Genomic DNA, 19,873 nt, shown 5'->3' on the forward strand with positions numbered 1-19,873 from the left:
TGTGAGGACACTGCGCCATAGTTTCCCACTATCTGGTTCAGCATGAGGTGGAATAAGTCATCGTTCTTTGTCCTATCCTGTGTCACCTTAAGACGACTTACATGTGGCAGATGTTTCTTGGTTACAAGTGTTCACCATGCCACTGGCTCCCACAACTGTTACAAATATCATTCCATTATGATGGTTAGGACTGGACTGTTCAACTCTAATAGACATTTGACTTGTTGTTAGACCTCCAAACCATCCAAGGGGAAGAGCTCCATCCATTCAGCTGAATTATTTAATAAATACTTAAAGACGTTTCATAGTTTTCACTTCATTCTCATTTCTCACAGGATTTCCCAGCACAAACACTTGTGTTGATCTCTACTCTCTCCTCCCTCTGATTTGTGTTGAGAAAAAGGCCCATACTGTCATCAAATGGACAACAATGTATAGCAGGCCCCTGATGATAAGCGAAGATAGCCCATAATGCTCCACACCTCTGTGTTTACTGTGCACCGGGCTCACTGCTTTCACTTTGTGTTGCTGCTGAACGTCTTCCTGCCACCGCTTCTCAGCTCATTAATTCAGATGGAACTTGGCTGAGTTCATGGCTGCTACCTCTGTCAGGGTAATGACGCTACATCCCGACACACACACACACACACACCTCCGAGGAATGTCCCACCATGCATCACTTTGAACATTAAGTGATGATGGAACACAGGCAAACAGGGATTTGCAACGCAGATGCACAGGCACACACACACACACACACACACACAGGAGTCCAGTGTGAGTCTTGTAGGGAGAGGAGGGGGTTATGGTGGGGGGGGGGTTCAGGGGGTTGGGGGGCACTTCTCTTCATTTCTAGGTGATTCACGATTGAAGTGGGCTTGCAAAATTGCTTTATGGAAAGTGGCGAGCGGCTCGGCGGGAACATTAGGCGGGAAGCAGCGGGGAGGCCGGCGTTTCATTAGGGAGCTCCACTCTGCCTTTATTACCCGGATTTGGAGTTTTATGGTTATCATTATTTGGGATAGAATTATTATTCGCATATATCTGCTCGTCAGCTGTTTGGGTTAGGGACTCTGGGACTTTGCGTCTGTGTGACTGAATCCATGAGTGCCTTCTGAGCTGATCTGTACAAGCTTAGCCATTATCCCTCCTGTGTGTGTGTGTGTGTGAGCGCTCAGGTTGTTGTCGCGCTATCCGCTCAGAGAAGGCCCAGAGATGTCCGTGGCGAAAAGGGAGTGGGCTGCGTTGGCGAGGCAGTGCTGGGTGATCTCTGACTGGAACATCGTCTGAGTCTCCAGCAGAAATCCGTCCTGTTGATCACACACAAGCGTCACCATCGGCCACCATGCCAAAATAACAACTATACATATGAAATATAACCTGCTTCTCACTTTGTTTTGATAATAATACTTTCACAATGTTCACTCTCGGTCTCCTTGAAATGTGGTACGTGTCATGCAACACGTCGTGGAAGTCAAACTCAGGGGGAGACGGCCCAAAACGACGGGAGAACGTTGGAAGGGTTCTTTGTCCAAGAAAAGTGCAATAGTTAAAAGTGATGTAGCGTGTGCAAACTGGGATGGATGTTTAAGTGTCATAAATAGAGAACTCTACTATTCAATACACCTAATTAAATAAAACATCAAAATGATCCCAATCGGTTTTGTATACATGTTCTTTAGTTTGGAAAAATGTAGTGAGATATCAAACTAGGTATTGGCAGAGTAAACAGTCTCACAGTTGAAAACCACACGGATTGTTGGACTGTTTCTGGATCAGGTCACTGTTTATCCCCAAAAGGCTGTTCACCTTTAAGGGGATATTCACATGTTGTGTCTGATACCTTTGGGAAAATCCATCCGTACCACAATCCTTTCATCCTAGCTACTTTGTTTGAGTTGTCACTGTTACTAAGCAACCCGAAACTGCAACCTACGATAACAATGAAACAAACTGCCTTCTGAACTTCAACAATCTCAACTGCCCACTGGGAGCCAGCATTGACAACGATGGCAAAAAATCATGTGAATGGCCCCAGAGCACATCGGCTTCCTTTTGGGTACAAAAAACCTATAGGAGGACCTAATATCAGAATGTTAGATGTTGTTCAACACAATAAAGAAATGGAATACAAAAAAGCTGACCAAAAGTCAATTTGAAGGGGATTGGCTGCCAACCTTGAAGGTCAGCCCACCTTACGAGGTTGTTCTTGGCTGCGGCGCTGACCTCCTTCACTTTAATCATCAACTAGCTGGGAACTTGGCTTGAGTTGTGAAGAGTTTGAATAAAATAAATTCTCCTCATTCTTCATTGCTACGTTCGCAGCTTGAAACGCTAATTCTGACATCACACACCAGTTGACTGGCTGCTGTTTACATTAAATGATGGATTTGACCTGTTTGTGCAACTGACAAGAGGTCGACTCAACCCAACCCTAACCCTAACCCTAACCCTGCTATGAGTGGTTTAGGTGCAGTCTCATTGAATTGGAGTACAAGAACCGGAGCACAGGTAGTACTAGTATTGATATTGATTATATTAACACAAGGAAGCTTGGTCAGACAGAAACTGTCCCTTTACAGATGAATTAAGTCATGAACTGTTGTCTGTAGCTACTTGGTCGTGTTTGGTTATTTCTGTTTTCTTTAGGATGTTAGTTTGTAATAAAAACTGGGAGAGGGGTGGTCGCTTTTCACCGAACAATTGCTTGGGTGAAGCTTGGGAAATGTGTCCAGATGGAGAACGCAGGAAATTGGGAGAGAATCCAGTAATTTTTCAAAATAAAAAAATATGTATAATAATATATTTATTATTTAAAAAAACAAAAAGACACTTGGTGATGCCAGCGCTGAAGTGAAGATTTTTCAAATCATATGAACTAATCTTCTGGGAGTATAAATGTACTAAAACTCTGCCCTGAGATCTCATTAATCTGCAATGCCCATTTGAATCCAACAGTTCCGTGACTTTATGTTGTAATATACTTTATAGTTTATTGTTGCCTCAACCGGCTTTATCTGCTCATCTTTAGTTACTGATTTATACAGGTCCCTCGGGGTAAACTTACAATCGAGTTCACTCACTGACAAGAAGAAAATAACTAAATGACTTAGAAAGGCCGCTGAATAATTAAAAAACTAAATACTTTTGGGAGGACGAGAGGGTCAGTGCACGCAGTACAAGAAAAGAGGAGAAGTGACAGAAGGCACAACTGAAAGGGTGGGGAATGAAAGGAAGGAGAAGAGGACAGACAGTGCTCTGACTCCTGGCTCGCTGCTGGTCGCCAGATTCACTGATGCACTTTCTCGCCTCATAAATTATCACTACGGTAACGGGTGTGATGCTGTCAGGAAAGCCCAGCATCCCAAAAAGCAACAGCCAGCCAGCCTCTGTTACTGCTGTCATCACTCTCTGCTTTGTCTTTGTAAACACATGGAAATAGATTGCTACACCAAAAGCCAAAAGAAATGGAAAGTCCATTCATGACAATCAAAATTGCTTTTGGCGAAAGGAAAGAACCCTCTGTGGGACCAAAGAGTGAAAAACAAGTTCATCCATCATTGAAACAATCAATAAAGAAAGCCCCCTGAAACCTCTTTTCTCCATATTCTCATTAATAGAATATTTTTTATGTTTCCAAGATTATATTTAGAAAATAACTAAAGAATGTGAGAGGAGTCATACGTGGTCCACTGGAACATCCACAACTCCAACCTGTTTCCCAATAATGCCTGTTGACTTTTGGCAAACTACTTGGTGGGGTTAAGTTATTACATAACATACTTAAGCCTGCTGGGGGATGGTCCTGTGTTTGTTTGAACCGTCCATCAACCAATCCTCCTCCATGGACACACTCTATCACTATCACAAATAATACAAGTGACTGTGTCTGTTGATGGGATCAATGCAGCTGTCGGTTGACTTCAAGAAACCACAAATTGTACGTTTTACAATTTGTGGTTTCTTGAAGTTCCTTTTAATGTTGAGAAGGTTGCTCATCTCTCCACGATAGCGTTGCTCAAGTCATGTCCACAATGAACCAGAAGAATCTTCAGATTTAACCAAACTAACAGTCAACATCAACCAGTGACAGCGATACATTGTAAAAGCTTATTTAAGGAGGAGGTGATGTTGCTAATGACAATTAAACAAACAAACATTGACACCACATTCTAGTTGCTGGGGGCCTATTGGGCTGTTCTAACCACCACCTTGCGACGCATCGCATTTGTTGTGCGACCTCGGTGGGGGTCCCAACCCACATGTTGAAGAACACTGTCACATTTGCCTTTGTTTCATTAATGATGATTTACTGTTAATAGCTAGAATGAAACAAACCAACTTTGAAGCTGCCGCAAGAGCTTCTCTTTTCTCCCCCGTCCCTCCTCCCCGTTCTCCTCCCCCTCCCTCCTCCCCTCTGCAGCAGAGCAGTTAATAAAGAGATTGATTATCAGCCTGTCAGGAAGTGACAGTTGGACAGGGCTGCTCTGCGTGAATGACAGAGGGCACGCTCACCACGCAGCAGCCCGCCTCACACACGCACACACACGCACACACACACACACCTTTGCCAACACCGGGGGTAGATGAGGTGGAGGAGGAGGAGGAGGAGGTCGGGGGCTGGATGGGTGCGAGGCAGGCATGTGGAGAACAGCAATGCAACCTTCTGCTGGTGTACGTGTGTGTGTAGGAGTGTTTGTGGTGGTGCAGGGGGGAGGTCAGAGTTCATAGCCAATGCCTTCTGGAGAGACAGGAAGAGGGTTGCCAATGACGCCACACACAGGAGCCAAAGATGTCAAAAGAGAGTCAGGAACACACAGTCCCCCTTTGTCTCTTTCTCTCTCTCACACACACACACACACACACACACACACTCTTTGTGAGGACACTTTACAAATACAAGACAAACCCACGGCAGACTTGCATTCTGTGCCAGCACATAGCCAGTTAGGTTGGTAAATGACAGTGGCTTCAAACCCAAGCTAGAGTTAAGTGTGACTTTTTAAGATGGTCCTAAATGTTACAATAACTTTCATGAAAAAAAAATACATTTGGGGGGGTGGATGACTGTTGCCTGAAAATGTCGACAGGCTTGTCTGTTTGAGTAGCTGCTGAAAGCAAAGAAGAAATAGTAACTTACCTTTTATTGGTAACCTGTTACGGTTCATTGTTTCTGAAATAAAAGGCCTCACTGCTTTGTTCACAGGAAACGTGAAAAAAAGAAATTATTAAGCCATAGTTTAACTGCACTAAAGAATGAGTCCTTGTTCACCTGAAATGTGCACTTTATCATTTTATTTTGTACCACACTATTTGGCAATGTTGTTTTTCAGTCAAATAAAACATTTGCATAAAGCAAGCCAATCCACGTTTCCATGTTGATAAGAGCATTCAAATTAAATGAAAATAATGGAAAAAAATAAATGAAGGGACATTTAGAATCGATTTTCCATTAATAATTGATTAATTTGGAGTTAACTACGACATACAGTACATGCGATTAATGATATTGATTGAAATTATATTGAATGAATGATATTTTAATCTTTACTGTTGAAGTATGAAAGGAGGCCCTCCACCTCCTCCTTAAGCATTAAATGCTCCACTGTGTGAACAATATTTCCAAATACTTTATAAAAAAAGATTTTGTAAAATTGTAATTTAATGTGAATATTTTCTGGTCCTTCTAATCATTTTGAGAGTGCTCGTAGGTAATGCTCCTTGTTTCAAAATGCTGGTGTTGGGAAAGCTGGTGTCAGGTTCATGTGATAATACTAAAAAATATATAGCTTAGAAAATGGTTCAAATGAGAAAAATCTATATGATCATTTTATATATATTTTTTAGGACCAATTAAAAAAGTTATACATATAAATATTAATATATATGTATATCTAGCGATCGGCGATGGTGGCGCATGGAGTAGTGTGATGTGCTGGGGGCCGCCAGGTTGGCGGTTGGAATCCCAGCTGCCCCATGTGCCATGTCGAAGTGTCCCTGAGCAAGACAACCCCTAATTGCTCCCCAGGCAAAATGTAAGGCATGGGTTATGATGTAATGTAAGTTGCTTTGAATAGAAGCGTCAGCTAAATGACATGTAATATATATATATATATATATATTTTATATTGGACATATGATCAAATACGGCCATTGTGTATGTTTTCTAGCTATTAATGGTTCCTTGTTGTGCGTTTTGATGATTAGAATTGCTCCACATCTCATGGGAATGTCTTACTAAGAAAGAGGTGCTCCCACAAACACACACACACACACGCACACACACACACTGCGCTGTCTAATCCACACTACTGCTCTCTGTAGCACTTGATCGGCGGGTGGAACAATCAATACCTCGGGACTGAGGAGGTGGACTGCTGAGCCTCGTATCAAGATGTTTTTTCCCTCCCCATCTTTCACACCCAGCGAGAGGAAATACGAGTCTGGGGGGGAGGAGACGCAGATGGACAAGTGCTTTTACAGCTGAGTCTTCCTCTGGCTCGGTGCCACAGACACAGACTCTCTTTGTTTGCCCGGCTACTAAACTAATAGAGATAAAGGCAGGTTCCTGCTGGCCCCAAATTACAAAATCATTAAGGAATATAATCACACACACACACACACACACACACACACACACTGGCTGTCCATGCTGAAACTCCTAACAAACTCCCTTTTCCGAACAATAACTTCTCTATCCACGTTCTTTTCTGCATGTCAAAATGCTCATGTGTGTGGGACTGGCTGCTGTAACAGTGTGTGTGTGTGTGTGTGTGTGTGAGAGTTTTCTTTTATTGTATTACTATGTATTACTTTACTATACATGATAACTCATTTTCACTTCCAAGTTGCCAGGAGCAGTCGCTTGGTGTCATAGAACATATGTTTTAAAGCAACAATAATACTTTCAAAGTGATCCAACGGTGTAAACATAAACAATATTGCACTAATGTTAATATCATTGTTATCACTACAAAGAATATTATAATTATTACTTGATTTCGATTACTCATGCATTGTGATTAATGCATTCATTTATTAATGTAACTGGTTGTGCTGGAGCCAACCATTTTATACATAATTAATAACACATAATATTTATACATTTTATCATCTATTTGTATATTTATGTACATTTTTATTTATTTATTCTCAAATAAAGTAGCTAAAAGCTGTACTTGATTAAATGTCCTGCTTAACAGCTGATAGTGAACCACGATGCACAGTGAGCGAGGAGAAGGAGAAGAAAAGAAAATCCTCCTGACACACAACGAGATGGCAGCAGAAGACAGCGAGTGTCCTCATGTCCACATGTGTCCCAACTCGCCTGATGTCTCTGCCCTGTCACCCCCCCCCCCGCCCCCTGTCCCCGAGGTCACAGAGAGGTCACAGAGAGGTCACAGCGAGGTCACAGCGAGGTCACAACGAGGTCACAGTGAGGTCAAAGGGGGCGGGCCCTAGTCTGGACATCGGCGTGCCGATTACGCGATAGAGAGAGACAAGAAGGCGGTGTTTATCAAACATGTGGAGGTCCAGAGGAGGATCAGCACCTGAGGCCGACTCGCCGAGCATTCCAACGCGTACATGCAGAAAAAAATAGAGGAAAACAGCGAACGGAAGTCCCAGCAGAGGCATTCTTGTTTCTATCCATGGAGATTCATTACGTATTCAATGAGTGTGTGTGAGAAGTGTCCGTTTGTTCTCGGCTAAACAAAGGCACATGTGCTCATTTTCAGAGCGGGACCGTTTCAAAGGCACAACTTGAAAGACGACAGACAGCTATTTACAATATTTATACATTTAGGATGCTGATACTATGCATATTATATGTCTGTCTCCCAATGGCTGTGCCTGTGTGTGTGTGTGTGTGAGAGAGAGAGACAACAGTGGAGAAAAAGGTTACTTTGGATATTCTCTGATAATTGGTGCCTTAAAAGGAGCTTGTTTTTAACTATGTCACCACGACTGCTCGATGACAATTAATCTGTTTGCGGCTGCTTCCTTGGCATCTGTGCCAATTACTTTATATGCTAATATATGTAAATAGCGTCTCAGATGCCAGTTTCAAGTGTTATGCGAGTGGCGTATTATGTCTTTCCTTTTTTTTTAAGTCGTATTATTGAGGCGAGTGCTTTATTTTGGAGGTGTAAGTTATTGATTTCCTCCCCAACACATAAACATTTACCGACTCACATACGATACATTTCAAATGAATCTCATGGTTTGTTTTTTCTTCCTCTAAATTTGTCACTTGTCAGGGTGGAAAAGTCTTTCAATGAACTATTCATTTACACAATGGATAATTGCACAGTTTGCATTTATTAAATGTGTTTTGTAGAGCAGTTTTCGGCCTTTATCTTCTTAAGAAACGAGAAAACCTTTCGTTTTCCCAATGCACGCATGGTGTACAAAATAAGTCCTCCTGATATGATCCCACACATCAACACATCATGTGTTATAAAGCATTTATTAAAATATTAAATGAAATTAATAAATAATACTATATTAAAGTATGACGCAAAACATTTAAGTGTTTCATGAATGTTAAAAGAAGTCAGAAGTCACGTTTCAATTCCCTCACAACTCAAAGACCTTTTTCTGTGACCTTTAAGGAGAACACAATTATTGTGAAACACATGAGACTCTGTCAAAGGGAAACACTGCACGTCGGGCTTGTGTGTGATCTTCAGGAAGAACATTTAGCCGCTTGACCATTCATTCAACATCAGATATGTGCGTTGTTCCAAAGAGCAGCGTGTTTGAGTGCATGAGGCGTTCAAAGACCCTCCCAGCGTCGAGTCGGCCCCTCTCTGTCCCGAGAGCCCAGGGTTCACTTCATCCTTTGGCGCTGAGTAAATGTTAATGAAAGCACCCTGAGCGTTTGTTCTCTTTCTATAAATGGCAATAATTAACCGCTGACTGCTCTATTGTTCCTCCTCTTCCTCCTCGCGGCAGCCTTCTGTCACTCCGACTGAAGATGTCACTGTTGTATACCGAATGTCTACTGGCTTGAGTTGCGTGTGTGTGTGTGTGTGTGTGTGTGTGCAGCGGGGAGAAACAAAGCTATGGCGTATTTAAGGCGTTTGTCTGTGAAGTTTTGACAACGCCGGCAACAACAGACAAAGAAACAAACCCAGCACAAAGAAGCCGGCTGGCTGATCCTTAAATGAGACATAAACGCATCCGTGTAAACACTAATGCATTGAGATTACATTTCTGACTTGGATTGGTGGTTAAAAGTGCACGGCTAGGTTATGATGCTGTTGCCTTGTCGTGGTTGTGGTGTTCTTCGGCTCCGTAGGACGACTTGGACACACAGCGACCAGAAGACGGAACAGTGACTCCAGGAATAGTCCAGTGCTCAAGTGTTCATTAGAATAGTGATGAGAATGACACTGGGGGGGTTAAGGAGTGGAAGGTGGTGCCACGCTCTCCGGCTTTACTTTCTCTCTCTGGTGATTAAGGCATCAATGTGTTCTGTAAAGTTAGGATTTGAGAACTAGATTGAGCTTCAGCAGGAGGGAGAGACCATTCAAAAAAGAGTGGAATTAGAAATGGCAGGAATGAAAACAAGAGGCTGACGTGAATAAATGTAAAGTGTTCCTCTGACCCCGTGGTCCTGGACACACACACACACACACACTGAATTACTCTCAGCCCTGGCAGTGGATTTTCTATTTGAGGAAGCGATCTAACAGGCTTTTTATCACCTTCAGAGATGCGCTCTATTGTTGAACTGTTTGTGTTCTGCTGCATAAACTGTGAATGTTCAGGTGCTCGACTCCATCCACAGCCTCTTCGTCTTGTGGCGGGGTCCATATTGAGACAAATCTAAAAATACATTTAACAGGACAATTCTCAAAAGCTCACTGATGACCAAAACAATAATAATATCTGGAGGACACCATCATTGTTTTGGTTTGGAGTGATACGAAATTTGAATTTTCAAAAATGAAACATTCTTCCTGAACCCAATTTTATTTCAAATGATTTCATTTGGCTGCTGGGAAAAATAATCCGCTACATGTTTGTTTGATTAAATTACAGTGAGCAACCACATGTCTATAAATGTTGCAAAGAAGGGAGGGATTTGTTGATTTAAAATATATATAATAACAATAGTTGTATCCATTTGAACAAATTAAATGATTTCTATGAGAATAAACCAAATACATGATTATTTGATAGGGTAATTATGGAAAGTCCCTTTTCAGTTAATATTATAATTTAGTAGTGTGTATTCACAAACAACTTTTGCACTTAAATAACTCTTAAATAAGAGCCATCAACACATACTACCTGGCACTTTGGGTTCAATTTACATTTCTTCATTTGGACCAAATTTAAAAATTAATTCTGGAAAAACTTGCGGTGCGCATTAGTAATGATGTTTTAAAAACTGTGAACCAAAAACAACCGCACCCAGTACACACTGGACAACAAAAGGATTGAAAAAAAAATGCCTTTACGGCCCATCGGCCTACCAAAGATGAAACATGCGTTCATATGATGCTGATCCGGATGGACGACTCCATGTTACTTGATGCAGGTGTGTGAGGTTGTGGTAAAAGGAGCAATGAGGAGTCAGTAGCCTGAACCCAGCGGCCAGCATTGCTGGGGGGTAATCCAGGCTCGGTCCCACTTGCAGATCTTACTGAACAGGCAATTCATTGATACTAAATTTTCGATCTCTTTCAAGGGGACTTGACACATCCTGCCTTGCTATCGTTTAGCACAGCACGGGAATGCCCATTCCAGCTCCTGGAATCAAAGCGTTGCATACTACCTGTATTTTCAAAAGAGACCAGTGGTCCAGCAGCCCGCGGCTGACCTCAAAGAACACACAGCTCCCAGCTGCCTCCTGCCCGCGCTCCCGTCTCCTTGCTACCCTGTGTTTATCAGGCAGTGTGGCTTTCTAATCCCTCTCTTTAGCGGCGGTGTGTGAAAGCTAACACTCCTCCGTGTGATTACGCAGGGCCCTGGGCAGCTGATTATCGGGAGAGACCACCGCAGAGACCCCCGGCCATGTTCTTCCAAGCCAGCACCACTTTAATTCTGCCTAATTGATCTTTACACCGTTAACTTTTCCCTCCCTAACTCCTCACAAGTACAACTCTGTTTGATCATTGTGGCTGCAGGAGATTCTGATGTTCTTTTTTCCCTTCAACAGGATGTTGTTGATGCTTTCTCCCCCTTCCATCATTTAAATGTAGCTCTTAAAATGTGGACGAATATTTCTATGAAATTACCATTTGTCCATTACTTTGTTTTATGACCAAAAAACACCAAAACTAATTACAGCGTCGTCAGGCAACGAACCATAGTGTCTGTTTAGGGCTAATTAGCACATATTGTGTCCACAGGACACATTTCAGAGGTGGTGTGATTGGCAGAGCTAAGCGAAGACGTCTCCAGTTGAAATGTTTCATCATGATTGAAGGCTTTGTGAATCTGACTGAGAAATGTATTGTGATGTGTAGGCGAATCTGGAGGGACAAGACACAAAGAAGTGGAGTCCCTGAACACACACACACACACACACACACACACACACACACACACACACACACACACTGCGTCTGAGCCTTGTTAGCTTTCAGCTACTGTCTGTACACCTTCTCCATTGGCCTAAACATAAATTACACATCAGATGTGCAATAATGACGAAAGGGCGACTTTCAGTTGAAATTGGTACTAAACATCAGTCTTCGGGTCAAAGCACAGATGTTTGAGATGTTCTTCCAGTACTTGCGTTAAAAAAACAGTAAGACAAGATGAAGTGCACTGGTTTTCTTGCTAATTGAAGCATGCCAGAGGCTCGTCCATACGATCCTCCCCTTCAACTGTTTAGGCGTTAATCTGCTCTTCAGCGCTTCCCTCCGTGACACCGGTGTGAGGCACTTAATGACTTTGACTGCGGTTGGGTCTTTCTAAACATTTCCCAAACGGACTCCCTGAGAGCAAAAGCCTGCCGACCACCTCTCCATGACTTTATTCATACTTCTCACGCCAAACAGATCTCACACATTCGTACCTCCCATCTTGAATTGGAATACGGGAGGTCGAAACAAAAGGATGTCTTTTGTTCTTTTTGGATGGAGCCACGGGAGATGACATGTGAGGAATGTGCATCATCAGCTGATGGCAGCTGCTGTTCGACAGCACGCAGCATTTATGTGATGAAGTCATTAGTAAATAAATGCAAACAGTTTCTGAACATGTCTATGAGCAGTTTATGTGCATGTTGGTGCTACCGTATATAGAATATAAGAGTGTGTATGTATATTCGACCTGAGCTAAGCAGCCATATGTATGGAAATGTTTCAGGTGACAGCAGTGGCCCCCAACATGTTCTCTGAGGTCCCCCTGTTGGTGGATATAGGGCTCTTACACCTTAGCCATGCCAGGTCATCTGTCAGAGAGCAGCTTAATCACCGTGAATAACCACCAAGCCATCTGCTGTGATCTGTTTCCGTACCAACAGGCAGAACAAGCCTAGCACTAGCAAGGGCCACGCACACTCTAACTCAACTGTTTAACAATTTTATTTGTGAGACATGAGCGAGGATTTGTAAGTTGATACGTCTGGCGGTAGGATGGGTTGTGGGGAGCTAGGTCGGAGGATCCGCCGTTGCATCGGGGCATGGCGAACACCTTCGGGACCCTATGAAGAAAGGTAGAAAGAGAGGAGGCGGAAAAAAGAGAAAAAACAAAGAAAAAGGGTTCGGAGGGTGGTGTTTGGAATGCGTTAACGGGATACAAAGACGGTTGGGGAGGTATTTACGGAAACCGGAAGAGGCGTGATGGAGACCCGGTCCTGCTCCCGAAATTACACCAATTAGCTTCACTTAAAAAGACACTTGTGTTGTTTTTTCATGATTATATGGTTTATTCCACTTTCTAATTAATCCTTTTTAGGGCAGTTTTTCTTAACTGATGTGATGGTCTAACAACAGAAGACTTGCAACTTGCAAAGACCTCTGAGTAAAATGTGTGGTATTAGACAATGAGTAAATCCATGGAATGAGCTATGGTCATGTGGTACCTCAAGTCGAATGTCCTCCTTGACCACAGACTCCATGCAGATGACCTTTGACCTTCAGGGATTCTGTCTGGTGTTAACTGCCAGTAGATTCAATTCAATTCAATTAATTTTATTTTGTATAGCCCAAAATCGCAAACTACAAATTTGCCCCCAAGGGCTTTATAGTCTGTACACATGCAACCTCCTCTGTCCCAAAACCCTCACATCGGCACAGGAAAAACTCCCCAAAAAATGATAAAAATCTTCAATGGGGAAAAAAGGGATGAAACCTTAGTGAGAACGTCAGAGGAGGGATCCCTCTCCCATGTGTACAGAATCAATAATGTAAAAGATGTACAATGCATTCAATTCCTCTAACAGAAATGATACAAATAATTGCAAGTAGCAGAACAAGTGTACAGCAGGACCAATGTTGGCACTTGTCCAGTTTCCTTTCCACAAGGAAGAGTTCCCCGTAACTGTTGCATGTGAAGTTGTACACTACTCCATTTGAAAGCTCATTCAGAAACTGGATGGACATTTTCAAAACTTCCATTGCTGACGCTGCGAGTTGTGGCCTCAAGGTCTTGCATCAAAGAGCGATTATCGTCAAATCAGGGAAACTGTCCAGGATATAGTATCCAGTGGCAGTGTATCGACAAAAGAGCAGTAGCCTCTGCCATGATGGAGGCGAAGCAGCGAGTGTAGGAGGAGTTCAGGGTAGCTATGGAGAAGGACTTTCACGCTGCATCAAAGTGCTTCTGGAGGACCATCCAGCACCTCAGGAGGGGGAAACGGAGAACCATCCAAGCTTTGTACAGTAAGGATGGGACCTTGTTGACCGAAACTGAGGACGTTTCTTCACCTTCTTCAGTAGAGATCATCGTTAATTTGCCTGGTGGAGGTCACTGAGGTAGTCAAACAACTCAGCAGTGGCAAAGCACAGGGATTGATGAGATCTGTCCAGAGATGCTGAAAGCTGATGTTGGAAGACACGCCTTTTCTACAATGCATGGAAGTCTGGGACAGTGCCAAAAGAGTGGCAGACCAGGGTGGTGGTACCTCTCTTCAAAACGGGGGACCAGAGAGTGTGTGCCAATTAAAGGGGTATCACAATACTCTGAGGTGCTGGAAAGGAGGGTTCGGCTGATAGTCGAACCAAGGATTGAAGAGGAACAATGCTGTTTTCGACCTGGTTTCGTCCTCTTTACCCTTTCAAGGATCATGGATCCTTCTCACCAATCCTGATTGTGGTTTGCATGTACAGGATATCAAGGCGTAGTCGGGAGGGAGGAGGGTCTACAGTTGGGGGGTTGCATATCCATAACCCTATAATGTGATAATTGTCAATTCAAACTGCTATGCATAAACAATGACATGCATGTTGACATTTTGTACCTTAAATTCTTCATGATTCTTCCAAGATTATTTGTTTCCATTGTGACTTATTTTGTCAAGCTTCAAAAGTGAAAACAGTTACTGTCTATATTAGAGCCAATCAAACTCTCCAAACTGTCCTGTATCTCTAAGATAAACATAATCTTTAATTAGCACACTGTTTAAAGGCAACAGATTTTGCAGGACACGGAGGAAATAACTCAATGATCCCTGATGGGGTGAACCAGGGGACAACTGCACTGAAGCCTAAGCTACAGACCTTGACTTTGGCTGGCCTCCTGTCAGTGGTTTAATAAGATGTCTAGTGACACAGTACGTCACAGGGAATGCCAGGATACCGGGGCCATGTGCCAGCATTTCCTGCTAACACAGAGGAGTGTTTCTCTGACCTCTGGGGGGACTGGCATCTGCTTTAATAAGGCTGCCCACTCTTCATTCACCATGCCCCCTAAGCCATTGAATGGGCCTGGCCACTGGAGGAGAGGGGGCAGAGGTAACAGCTGGCTGCAGCCGTGGCCGTGGCATGACCACAGCTTTATTACTAGCGTCCAAAACACCAGCTGATCCTCTCCCAGGGTCCCTGTCACACTGATGTCTTCATCACTAAGCTGAGTAGACAGGCCAAGCCTGCCAGGCAGTGGAGGTGACAACAAATCCAATTACCTCCCCTCCATGGTACCCGGACCAGATTTGGTGGGGGGGGGGGCAATGGGACAGGGGAGGATAGAGAAAGAGGGAAAAGTGGTCGCTTGGACCCTGAATCGGGCTCACTCAATTTTTGATTCTGCAACACGGCATTTAGGAAAATGAAATGTCTAAGTTGACTAAGCGAGGGCCACAATGCTAAAAGAAGAATGACATCAACCGTCCAAACAGTTTTTCCTCTGAGCAGCATGAGTATGGTCAGCAATTAATGGCAATTGTGAAATGCTGACCCAATCATGCAGATTAAACAACAGTAGGGTTCATTTTCTAATAATGAAAATCCAGTCAGATTATATTGTTTACAAAGTTAATTTGGGTAAAACAAGACCACCTGGCCTTGAGCATGTAATTGCTTAATAAATTATATGACAATCCATCAAAACAAATCTAGTAATAGACTAATGTGTGTGAAGCCTGTAGAAGTTATAAACTGAGATCCGAACCTGGTGTGTTCCTACTTCTTAAAGATCTGATTTGACTGGATCTGATTTGGCCTGCCTAATATGATTACAACAAAACCCTAAACCTAAACCGAGCCCAAGCATTACCCAACTCAAACTTGACTGAAACTCTGTGAAAAAACTTCCATGTACGGGTCAGGTAGCAGAACTTGATGTCTGATAGACACATAAGAGTCTGATGCTTGGGCCTATTATTTCATACAGAAGTCCCTTCCTCATGGCTGCAGAAAAGTTTTAACATTTAAAAGAATAGAAATAGAAAAACAAATGAAAGGTCTTATTCAAACAAAATGTACTTACTCTGAGTCTGATTGACAAAGCTAGATTCTGGTAATAAAACTAATGAAGTACGATTTGAATATCCTGAAAGTCACTCAGAAAAGCATCCATTAGGTCAGGATGTTTCCCTGGAGCACAGACAGCGCAGCCTTGAACGTGCACAAACCTGTTTTATTTAGGTCCTCCTTATATTTCCATACCAAGCAGAGGGGATGTGGAGATTGACCCTTATGAGCAGACACGCAGAACACACTTTTGGACATTAACTCAATTAAATCTCCATAAACAAATTGGTTCCCGATGACGGTCTTGGATAGTACATGATAAGTGCTGATCATTGCGGGCCGGTATTGATCCGCGATTGGCACAGCTCTCCCCTTCATGAATTGAGGTGAAGGAGAGGGGAAACTTGTTAGGCAGGAATCAAAATTCCATTTCGAAATTCCAAAAAGCCATTATGTTTTCCTTAACTCCGTCAGTTGGCTCTTTCCACCAGAGGCCTCACCTTATCATCCACCGAGCTTTGGTGCCTGGAGTTTTGGTTTCAATCCGTGACTTTGGATCCCAACCGGGGAAGATCATTCACCACATCCTCTACTGACACCCCTCCAAACAGGGACGGGATGAACGGTCCACAAGTGCAAAAAAAGAGGTGTACTGGGAGGGTGAGCTTATGCTGAGAGGGTTGGAGGGGCTCTCACTCTTGAAGGTGGTTGAAGTCTTGCCAAGATATTTCATATTCATAGTTAAATATTCAGCGCGCATGGTGGACAGGGGCAATTTCTGCAGTCAGCCCGCCATTCAAAAGTGAAAGGGATATGGCTTGTGGATGAAGGGAGCGAGAGAGGTAGACACGCATGGGGCTTCATGGAAGTCAGATGAGAGGCTGCCAGCTGCTGGTGGGTGACTGTTTGAGCGTGGCGCTTCAGGACATGCCCGCTGAAAGGCGATTCGATCCGATACCCCCACTTATGCGGGGCTTATATACATATGCCCCCTTATGCAGAGGACGCCCATATCAATTGCAGAACTTTCACTGTTTTGGTCATTATGCCAAGTTGTTTGAGCGAGCATCTTGCATGTCTGAATAGGGAATGTGGACTTAGTGGGCTATGACCAGTGAGAAAAAATCTCCTCTGCATAAAACCACCTTGTAGCTCTAAAATATGTTTGTGTCGCAAAGCTTAAGTTTTGATAAAGGGAAGTAGTTTGCGGCCTGAATCTGTAAACTTCTCTACGGTGTCCAGGTTTAAAGATTTCTATGACATTTTTGGCTCAACTCCAATACCATGGAGGTGGGTGAAATTTACTGGCTCCTACTATGGGAACCGTTACTTCCGCTGATAATGGTTGCTGCGATACTGTTCAGAGCAAGATCTGTGGATGACTATAGCGGGGCGTTGTTTCTGAACAGAGTTGTTTCTGTTAACTTCTTGTCTTCTTCTTGATTTCATTCTTCATTGTGATTGGTTAATGCTGTGAGCATCACATATGACATTTTGTTGACCTTCATTGTATTGCGTTCAAGCAATACTGTAAAACGCAACTATCAGCATGGCTCGATACCATTCGTGTAATTTTTGTTTTTAGAAAAATGTCTTAATAAGGTGTTCACTTTGAACAGGCTACCTGTTTCCAACTACTTCCAGTCGTAATGCCAAGCTGGGCTTTTCACTTACTGACTATATCAATATTTGTATTACTCCTTGCTGCGATCCAAACAACAACACCATATTTAGATTCAGATCACAAGACATTTTGAGTATGTTATTTGATGTAAGGGTGCAGTTTTAGGTTCATAATGAATTCATCAGCAGGTAGTGCGGTTCATATTTAGTGAATGGCTGGAACGGCTATGAAATGTATCCGTGAGGTGTTTGAACAGTATCTCTCCGAAGAGGCACGCCAATGTTTCAGGAGATTTCCAATCAACACTTGTTAACACTGTGTGCTAAAAGTTGTGTTACAGTTTGCCAATGAGCCCTTAAAACAGAGTGTTGTGTTTCCTTGTTCCCACCTGCTCTCCTGGCTGCCAGTTCTCCATCACCTCCACTCACTGAGAGGATGAAAAACACATCCCTTCTCCTCGCGACAGTGCAGGTCACACCTCTCGGTTTGGAAGAGTGCGAGTGATTAAAAATGACAAGGAGACATGTTGAGTGTCGTTCTTCAAAGAGCTCCACCTTGCTGCACTTCAGCAGAACCAGCCGGTCCGCAGGGGGAACCGGGGCGGGAAGTGAATCCGCTCCCCTCCGGCCCAAATCCAGACCCCGAAATTTCGCTTCCCCTGACTACACGTCCAAGTGATTACATTACATCCCCCCACGCGCACACACCCCTCGCTCACACAGAAACACACACGGGCGCATGCACATGCACACACGCTCAGAGGGGCTAATTAAGGCTTTAATATGCAAATGAGAGCAGCAGTAAATTACACAGCTGGCAAATATGCCTGTTTTTGCCTGAAAATACATCAGGAGTGCAGCGAGGAGTGTGTTGCTGCTGTTGTTGTTGTGTTTGCAGAGAGACAGGGGATTGCCCCCCCCCACCGCCACCGCCACCGCCACACACACACAGCAAAAAACCCCTGAGCAGCCCATGCCCCCCTCATTTCATCTGCTGGAGTAACCCATCCAGCTACACCCCTGTTAGGGGTACCAGAAGGAAAAGTCAACTCTCTGCACAAGTAATGTAGCATTTGAGAGCGGGACACAAAAAGAAACACAACTTTCTGTTTTCTGACGGTATGACATCACATCAACTACCTGACGTCACTTTTTTCTTTACATTTCATTTACAAACATTCAACTGTTTTCAAAAATCGAGTTTGCTACTCTGGCTAGATAGATGGGTCACAGTATCGTTAATTCAAACAATTCAAACAAAAGGGTCAGGACCATGGGTGAAGCCTCATGCTTTAAACATTCAGGGGTGTTAAGGGCATCCTCCTAAGGAGAATTATTTCTCCATTGACGGCACCTACGTGGACTATTTTGATGACATTTATACATTTATCACAGCATTTTTAACTTCAAAGCTATTTTTAATAGTTCATAGAATGAAGGTTGAGCTAATACATTTTCTACATCTAAATCCAAAATGGCAAAATAATCTGGATTAGAAATCAAAGAGCATGGAGATTTCATTTTAAGTACAATATTGATTGTAATGTAGACTGAAAACTTAACATTTACATTTAACATTTACATTTACATCTAACATTCATATTATTTAACAACTTTGTGTTACTGACAAACATTATCCTTGGAAAAGTTATTTCATATATTTACATGAATTTCTCTCTAAATGTTTGAAAATGTGACAAATGAACATTGTCGTGCTTTTTTAAATATGCTAATACTAAATGTACTAAAACTGCGCAGAACTTTAGAACGTGCAACATTTTACAAAAGACGCCCCATAAATACCAACTACTATGGCTACCGTGTTTGAATGGAGTTTTAATAGCTCACTCAGTTTGGTTGATTTTATTTGATCACAACGTGCATTTTCCATCATAACGTTTTGGTGCAGATCGTGTAAGATTTGTATCTTTAACTATATGTCCACCTGTCATACAAACCAGAATTATGTTTCGGTCAGTGTTGAGGAGGGTCTGAAACAATGTTTTAATATTTTTTATGAGTTTCAATTATCAATTTAAATGTAAAAATTATTTGGAACAATGTCCAAATTGGCTGGGCAAGGTGGGACTGAAGAGGTCATGAGATATATGACCGCAATAGTTTTAATCCTTACTGGAGCCCTCAGTGTAATCCCTATAAGGGACTGTTGACAGTCAATTTAATGGATTACCCCAATTACAGGGAACATTTCTGGAAACTGTTGACACTTTTTAAAATATTAAAATGATTTTTCTCTCCCCTCAAACTAAATTTCATTCACCTTCATTCTTTTGGCTTGGTGGCCTCTCTGCACTGTGGTTCTGGTATTGATACTGCACACATCATGTCATACATTTTGCCTGCTGTTTGTCCAAAGT

The 19,873-nt window shown here is 42.8% G+C and overlaps 1 protein-coding gene across 1 annotated transcript in view; it reads right to left on the bottom strand.

The window, feature by feature from the left end:
- Positions 1–1,190: 1,190 nt before the first annotated feature.
- si:dkey-288a3.2 (protein phosphatase 1 regulatory subunit 37) overlaps positions 1,191–19,873 on the bottom strand; it is a 48,178-nt gene continuing 29,495 nt past the window's right edge. Inside the window, exon 11 of the mRNA XM_037487114.2 lies at positions 1,191–1,310. Coding sequence (XP_037343011.2) covers positions 1,191–1,310 — 120 coding nt within the window. The remainder of the gene's footprint in view (positions 1,311–19,873) is intronic.

Source organism: Pungitius pungitius, chromosome 14 (assembly GCF_949316345.1).
Source record: "Pungitius pungitius chromosome 14, fPunPun2.1, whole genome shotgun sequence".
In the NCBI taxonomy this organism is placed as follows: Eukaryota; Metazoa; Chordata; class Actinopteri; order Perciformes; family Gasterosteidae; genus Pungitius; species Pungitius pungitius.